The sequence below is a fragment of the Lutzomyia longipalpis genome, chromosome 4, assembly GCF_024334085.1.
Source record: "Lutzomyia longipalpis isolate SR_M1_2022 chromosome 4, ASM2433408v1".
Taxonomy (NCBI): domain Eukaryota; kingdom Metazoa; phylum Arthropoda; class Insecta; order Diptera; family Psychodidae; genus Lutzomyia; species Lutzomyia longipalpis.
Genome location: NC_074710.1, coordinates 16,015,285 through 16,023,687, shown reverse-complemented (window position 1 = coordinate 16,023,687; position 8,403 = coordinate 16,015,285). Strand labels below are relative to the sequence as shown.

Genomic DNA, 8,403 nt, shown 5'->3' with positions numbered 1-8,403 from the left:
GTCCTTCATTGAAAAACCACTCACCAGGTGCAATTTTCCGTCAACTCCCATTTGGGAATTGCAAATTATGTACATTGCAAGAAAGCTCAAAAAGGTGGGGGTGCGGTGCTTTTGAAATATTAAACATTATTGCACATTTTGAGGTGTTGCGAGGGGAGAAAATTTCACCGAGGGGAGGGTAAATGGCGGAAAATAAATCATTGAGAATTTAAAAAATCTGCTCTGGCCAAAGATATGAAGAAAAGCTCCCAAATAAGGGGAGTCGAAAGCTCCAGAAATAAACAAAGAAAATAAGAGATAAGTAATTTTCAGGACCTTTTCTGGCTCTTCTCTGAGACTACACTGTACTGAAATACATAGCAAAGTAATTTTCTACACATTATCAGAGCATCCCCATTGAAATCAAATTTTATTTCATTATTTTTTAAGGACCTTTTCAGCAATATTTTATTGTAAAATATTAATTATTAATTATTTAATTCACCAAAATGAATATAAAAAAATATAAACTAAACAAACAGTTAACGAGAATTTTATTTTAAATGCTTTTTGCGACAATGAGGTCATCCACTGCATGTAAAAGGAGTTTATGTATAATAGAGTTGAGAGAAGAGAGAGAAAAACGAGGAAATTAGCAATAAATCCAAATTACATCGTCTGCGTTTTCGTGAGCAAATCTATTTGGTAATAAATGGCAGTCGTCATCAATTAAATCTCAAATAGCGTGGAAAAGGAGCCGGAAAGGAAGTTGAGGAGGAAGCAAAGAAAGAATGGGGGAAAAACTTACGGACTTTGCTTTTTCGTGCCAATTGAATAATTCAGGGATAATACTCGCAAGATATTATACCAACCACTTAAGGGTACTCCCCCTCTCTCACCCTTTCCACCACCCCCTAAAGGTGTGCCAACCACCCCCTACGATGGTGTGAGTGCGAGAGACTATTATTAGTTTTATTGACCAGAATGGAATGCTTTTATTGCGACCTCCGGCACCCGGTGTGGATTAAAGTATTAAAAGTATTTTATTATTAAATAAATAAAATAGAAAACCCCAGCTTGGGTTAACACGAAACATGCTAATTACACCCAAAAGGATTTATCGACATTGTAAGTATTTTCTCCTTATTCCCAATTTAATGGTAAACTTTAATGTTTTTCTGCCTTTATGTGCCCTCAAATAAGGGGGCTCGTTGAGGTGAATACATTAACGATATTATTCGTGGAATGCATGAAAATTTTTTATGTTGAAATTCAATGTTAAAATGTGCTAAAGTAAAGGAAAAATTATTATGGGAAAGAGATGATTTATAAAACTTTTTATTTCGGACTCAAAAAGAAAAGTCTATCATTAATGAGTGCTGATTTTCCCTGATTAAGACAGACTTAGATTTTCTTCGGATTCTTAAAGTTTTCTTGATAATGATTTAGGTGTTCATAAGGTTTCTAAAGATTCCTTCAAAAAAAACTTAAGATCTTCTAAGAAAAATTTAAGATTTTCAAGTTTTCTTAATGGAAACTTAAGTTTTCTTCAGTCAGGGTGAATCGGATTATATGCACATTTTTCGATTATTTTTCTAGTCTCCTTCGGGCATTGAAATTCGTAAACATCATCACAAAATATGCAGTTTTCTTGATTTTCTTAAGAAATTCTAAGAAAACCTAATACATTCTTAAGTAATCTTATGGAATCTTAAGTCAGTCTGACCAGTGAATTTCACTAAATAAATAAATAACCTTTTTAGTCACTAGTGGTGTAGTCTGGAAGGGTTTTTGGGGTGCCTAGAATACCTTAAAAGTTGAGGTAGCTTCTGGTTTTTTAGTGGTCAAAATAAAACATTTTTACACAAAATCATAAAAGAATTAAAAGAAATTCAAATGCTTTCTAACGTTTTAAGAAAAACGTAAAATGTTTGAAAACAAAGTTAAACAACGAACGTTAGATTAGTTGTTCAACAACTTAGTAATCCAACTGTGTAAAATTTATGTATTCCTAGAGCCTGAGGATGAATACAAACTATTCGAAACGTCGCTGAATGCAGAAAAAGTAGCGTTTTTCTTGCCCCCTTTTCCCGACCGCTATTCCGACGATTTTCCTTCACACGTCAACATTTACGGTCGTTAATTCTTATCTACGTTAGATTAGTGAGGTATTAGGGAAAGAAACGTAAAACACTTGAAACGAAACGTCAAACTGACCTTGAAAAAGAATTGTCTAACGTTAGAAGAAACAGACGTGAGGAAAAAGTAGAAAAGAAAAATTAAAAATTAGAAAAGGAACAGCAAAATTAGAAAAATAAACGTTAAATTCAAAAAAAAATTCCATAGAAAATAAAATTTCTTTACAAATTCTTTTTTTTTTTACTTTTAATTACCTTAGCTTTCCATGTCGCCGAAAACAATTTTAAATTTTTATTCAATTCTTTTTAACTGATCAAATTGATTTATTTCCATTTATTAATTGAATTTTATTCAGAAACTTCTTTCTCTTATGCATGCCGGGAGTCTTCTATTGAGTGATTCAACGATTTCGCTGAAGGTTTTACTCTCTAATTCGGGTAAGTAGAAGATGCTAAAAATGCCTGCAAAGAGGCACCAAAGACCAAAAGCCGCCATCACAGCGGAATTCCCAACTGTATCCACGAGAACAAGGTAGTATTGAGTCATGAAGAAGGCCACACCGAGGCTAACAGTGTTCATTACACCCAGGACACATCCGCGGATTTTTAGGGATAACACTTGCGATGCGCTACTCATGCAGAGCGTATTGATCCCTCCGAGGGGAACAACAATGGCCAGTGTGATGCAGATCATGTAGGACCAGGTAAATGGCACCAAGTTCATTCCACGTTCATGCAAATAGTAGTGAACGGCAGCTCCGAAGAAGCCAATGAGGCTGAGAAAATAGAAGGTGAGGAAGGAGCGACGAACCTTTATCCAACGAACTAAATAAATCGTCAAGATTGCTCCGAAGACTTGCAGTACTGACATGGAAATATCCAGCATGACGTTATCCAGGTGTATTCCAGCATCCTCCAAGATGGATTCGGTGAAGGAAGACGTCAGCCTGATACCCGTAAAGTTCATATTTGACGTGAGAATAAGGCTAATGATGATGCCGAGGATAGTTGTGCCTCCTTCTACGAAAAATTAGAAAAGGAAACTTTAAAAGCTTCTTGTTTTTAAACTTAAAAGCTCAAGACTTTCTTACTTAAATCTTTCATCTTAATTGAAGTTTTCTGACCCCTGAGACTGACAACATTCTTTATCTCCTCAAATTCCTCAATGATTGCCCCCTCGAGGGGACTCTCTGAGGGTATTCCTCGATAGAATTTAAGAGCTTTCTCCGCATCTTCGGGTTTATTGCGAAAGAGGAGGTATTCCGGCGTATCAGGGAACATTGCAAAGCACCCCAGAAAGACGATTGTAAGAGCAATTGTAGTAATGGGCACCACATAGAAACCCAGAGCAGCAAGACCTTTGCTTAGAAGCAATCCAACCATTCCCGTAGCACCGAAAAAATTCCCCAAAGTTATCCGAAGCCTACACACAGAAGAAATTTAATTTGAATTTAAAGTTTAATTACAAAGAAATTATTTTCTCTGAAAAACTCACCTTTTTTCCGTAACTTCGACAATAAAAATGGGCAAAACAACAAATATAGCACCGAGTAGGATTCCACTGAAAATTCTCGATAAGTACAGTAGGAGGGGACTTTTGGCGAGAACAATGAAGGCATTTGCAAAAAGTTGCAAAATCATCGGGATAATGAGACCCCATTTCCGGCCAATTGTATTGACAACCCATCCACCCACGAAGGAGCCCAGAAAGGCTCCAATGTAGAAGATTGACGTCATCAGGGACACCTGATCCTTGGTCATTGGACCACTGTCTAGAGGAGTTTTGTCCGAAAGGAAAATCGAAATCATCGGTGAGGTCCATCCGGTATATATTCCACCAATTAATTCAGTTATGCATCCTTAAAAAAAAAACACACATTAAATTATTTTTGATTTTAATTTTTTATACACTTTTTAACCCCTGAGAAGAACCGAAGAAAATAAGAAGAGGAAGAGAATTGTTCAATTTACCAATAAGTACAACGAAGACTTGAACAGATGTTGAACGATTAAATGAAGAAATTATCTTTCTAGATGATCCATTTGAAGCTGATTGAATGCTTGACATTTTTGATATTTTTTTTTACTTTGTCAATTCGTATCACTCTTCACTAGAACATCCACACGAAGACTGACTAAATCATCTACTAATCATTTAATTATATAAAACTTTTAATGAACATAAACTAAAAGAAAATTTTTATGACTTTTATGCTTTATTTGCTGGTAAAAAAAAATCAAGGGGTGTTTATCTGCTGAATATTTTGATTGTTCTGGCGAATAATCACAATATTTCCAAAGATCTGAATATTCTCATTTTCAGCTAGAATTTAGTACATTCTCGGTTAGAATTTAATATATTTATCTGAGATTTTTTCTTCAAAGAAGTAAAGCTTCTGTGTACACTCAAAAATGCAAAGTCGTCAGCTCATTTTAGTACTCTTTTAGGATTAAATTTAGTACTTATTCGCCTTTTTACTACTTTTCTGTGTTAAAAATAATCATTTTTTCTATTAAATTCAGGACTTTTTCGGTTAGAATTTCGAGGGCTACATTGTAAAAACGGCTACGGGATCCCATACAAAGTTCGCCGACTTAGCCGTTTTGACAGCCCTCGATTTACTCTATTTTTGGCTAGAATTTAGTATGTTGTAGACAAGAATTTAGTATTTTTAATTATTGAATTTACTTTTTAAGATTGAATTTTAAGAAGTACTAAATTCTAGCCGAAGCAATAGTAAATTCAACCTAAAAAAGTACTAACTTAAATAATTAAAAGTACTAAATTTTATTCAGAAACATAGTAAGTTCTAGCTGAAAAAAAAGTATACTGAATACAATGGAAAAAGATAATAAAAAGACTAAAAGTGCTAAATTGAATTTTACTTTTTCGACTAGAATTTAGTACTTTTTAGGCTTTAGCTCCTCAGTTTCTACCAATTTCTGAATATTTTGATTTTTTTTTGGCGAATCATCCGAATAATCCAAATATTTTTATTCAGATAAACACCCCTTGAAAAAATACCTGGTTAGGTCTAACTATAGTTGCGTTGTTTAAGATTTTAAATGAGTTAAAACGGTCAATAATGGTTAGATAATTCAAACTTTTTATTTATAAGGAAAAAGCAATTTTTTAAGGCAAAAATTACATTAAAATAAATGAAAAAAATTAAATTTCGAACGTTAAAAAGAATTTCAAAATTCTTTTTGAGACAAAATTAAGGTCAAGGTTTTGAGGTTAAAAATCTCGATGTCTTACCATCTAGAAAAGACTGATACACCTTCTTCAAAATCACTTCAAGATTATTTCTATACGTGAGAGCTTCTAGATTTTAAATAGAATCAAAAACAAGTAATAAATTTGTCTTTTCTTTTTTTATTATTTTTATCATACATAAAACACGTGTTCTTAACATTTAAGGAAAAAAAGTTTTTTCTACAATTTCAATTTTTTCTTGAATCATATAAAATGCTTTAATAGTTTAGTTTTATGATATTAGAAACATCTTAATGTAAACCACCGCTAAAGGTAATATGGAAAAAAAATTAAAAAGTCTAATGCAAACAGTAATTATGTTCATAAACCCTGATGTGCCTGGGAAATTTTCTAATTTTCCTTAAATTCTAAAAATATTTACAAAATTCCTCTTCAACCATAAATCATTTTTAAAACAAAGGAATATTTTTTTAATATTTTCAAATATCATTCCGAATATATCGAAGGTTTATGTCCCAGTAGATTTTCACCATTTGTTGTTATTAGAGAGTCATTACCTTGAAAGAATTTCTTCTCAATTTAAATCCAATTCCTCAAATAAATTCCCTTCAAAAGCTCACAAAATATGAGCTTTCAACTGATGAGGTAATCATAAAAGGGAAAAGAATTTTTTTCACGGTGCAATTTTCAGAAATTCTCAAATTGCAAACAACACAGGAAAGCTCTTCCGCCAATAAAGCTGCAATCTTTAGGGACGAGATCACAGAGAGAGAGAGAAAAATTCCTGAATGTGGAATAAATCCAAATCTATCCCATAAAACAGGTAAAGCTTTTGTGCAAAAGCTCGCGTTGCCCTGTCCATAGAAAGGCAATAAAAGTTTCCAGGCTTTCCTTCGACACCCACCACTCCACCCCCCGTGTGCGACAGCAAGTTATTTTCTCCCGCAGTCATGCATCTCTTTTATGGCTTCATAAAAATCCCAACCATATGCGCTTCTACCACAGTCTTGTGCACACACACACACACAGGAGAGAGGGTGTGGGTGGCTCTGGGGGTGGGTTGTGTGGTTGGTAATGCCACACAGGAAGAAATATCGGCCATCGGAATATGATTGTGCATTTTTCAATAAAGAAGTCTCTACACCACATCGTCGCCTTTTCCTCCTTCCGCGTGGCCGGAAGTGGCGCAAGAAGGGGTGGAAGAGTGACGATGTGGAGGGAAAATGCAAGAGATTGCATGGAAAAGATTGGAAAAGAAAAATGCAGTAAAGGAGAAAATTTACACGAAATGTTGGTGGGAAAAATGGGAGAAAATGAACCGGAAAAGGGTAACAGAAAAGGGACATTCTTTGGCGGAACTATTGCGCTCTGTGCCCATATCTTCTAGCCCATAAAATAACACTCTATTGGTGAGGGAAAGATAACATTATTGATGATTTTTTTGTAGTATTTTGGAGTTACTTTTTCTTTATAGGTAGAAAAGAGTTTATTCAATTTTTGAGAGGTTTGTTGCAGAATTTGAAAATTTAATGAAAATCTTGAGAAGAATAAGGGAGCAATTTTGGACAAAATAAAAGACAAAATATTTTGAAAATACAAAATATTTTGACATTAAATGTAATTTTGCACAAAATATTTCTCTAAAACTTTTGTCAATCTCTCCACAAAAGAAATTTTTGCAATTTTAGGTACAATAAAAGGTGAAATATTTTGAAAAACTGAAAAATTTTGACGTTTAATGCAATTTTAGACAAAAGACAAAAGTTTTTTTGTGTCAATCTTTTGACAATCTTGTGAGAACGTCTCCACAAAAGATTTTTATAGGAGAATTGTAATTTTGCACAAAATAATTTATACATTACACAAGAAATATTTTGTGTTTTACAAGTATCTCGTCGAGGTGCTTTTATAAAATCAAAATCTTTTGTCAAACTGGTGTTTACACGTTGCATTTTTTAGAAGTTTTCTATCATGTTTCTCGAAATAGCAATGGATAATAATGCAATTTCGGTTAATTGTGAAGCTTTGTGCAAAGGGAATTTGTGGAATGATATGAAATTCAGCCAATTTAGCTGTGTCCATTTTCCCTTTTCGCGGTGTTGGGCAAAAATGTTATGGAGAATTTCTGTGTCTTTCCGGCAAAAATTTGGGAGATCGCTGACAAGTTCTAACCCTATATAATCAGGATTTTGGGTCAGAGATCCCTTCCCTATGTTCCCGATACGAGTTTTTATGTGCAAAAACGAAATATGTAGGGCTAATTAATGCAATAAATATGAGTCAATCAATTCATGTAAAACAATCATATCATTATTTATTTATTTATTTATTTAATTAATAAAGGGGGTGCCATCATAGCTGATGATTCCCCTGAACAAACAATCATATCAGAGTGACTCATTAACATTTTCTTGGCCTAATGAAAATCGAATTGATGAGTTAAAAACCAGATGGTTTTTTTGGTCTTCCTAACATCTTTGGGGTAATAGACGACACGCATGCTTGACTTGAATTTCCCCAAAATTGATTCAATTCAGATTGTGCAATTGCCCCAATCGTAAACATAACCTAATAGGAATGTTATCTTCTTCTTATTTTTTCCATCTGTAAACTCTCCACTCGAAAGAAAAACACGTCACAAAAGGCGACAAAATGTATCAAAAGTCTCCCAAAAGATATTTTATTCAAAATTGCTCTTCATAAAATGTCTTTTGTAGACTTCACAAAAGACAAAATATATTTTATTTTGTCCAAAATTGCTCCCTAAATTTTTATGATAATTTGTTGATAATGTTTCCGTAGCAACAAACTCATCGAACAAAAATTCTTTTATTCGCTGAAATTTAATATTCAGACATCAAATAGAAGAGTTTCTCCATTATTCTTTGCATGTGAGGAAAAATAAAAATATTCTACGTACAGCATTGGCCACAAGGCACTCCTTAACACCTCTTTGAGGATTTTTCTTTGAGCACCGAGTCATGGGAAGAGTGTACACTGCTGTCTACCAGTACACAAAAGCTCCTCAGAGGACTTTCATCTTTTCCTGGACGTGACTAAAATTACTAA

General features: G+C 33.7%; 1 protein-coding gene across 1 annotated transcript; it reads right to left on the bottom strand.

Annotated features, from left to right (window-relative positions):
* Positions 1 to 2,469: 2,469 nt before the first annotated feature.
* LOC129794559 (facilitated trehalose transporter Tret1-2 homolog) lies at positions 2,470 to 3,878 on the bottom strand. The gene is made up of 3 exons (XM_055835315.1): positions 3,613 to 3,878; positions 3,209 to 3,540; positions 2,470 to 3,137 (listed from the first exon to the last, which is right to left on the bottom strand). Exons 1-3 carry the CDS (start codon positions 3,876 to 3,878, stop codon positions 2,470 to 2,472), a joined length of 1,266 nt encoding a protein of 421 aa, XP_055691290.1.
* Between the last annotated feature and the right edge of the window lie 4,525 nt (positions 3,879 to 8,403).

Bases quoted from the DNA above. Each gene is read 5' to 3' on its own strand.
- LOC129794559 (XM_055835315.1), bottom strand. From the start codon at position 3,878: ATGACCAAGGATCAGGTGTCCCTGATGACGTCAATCTTCTACATTGGA. The intron at 3,541-3,612 runs GTGAGTTTTTCA...TTCTGTGTGTAG, and splicing joins GTCGAAGTTACGGAAAAAAG to GCTTCGGATAACTTTGGGGA. The intron at 3,138-3,208 runs GTAAGAAAGTCT...AATTTTTCGTAG, and splicing joins AATTAAGATGAAAGATTTAA to AAGGAGGCACAACTATCCTC.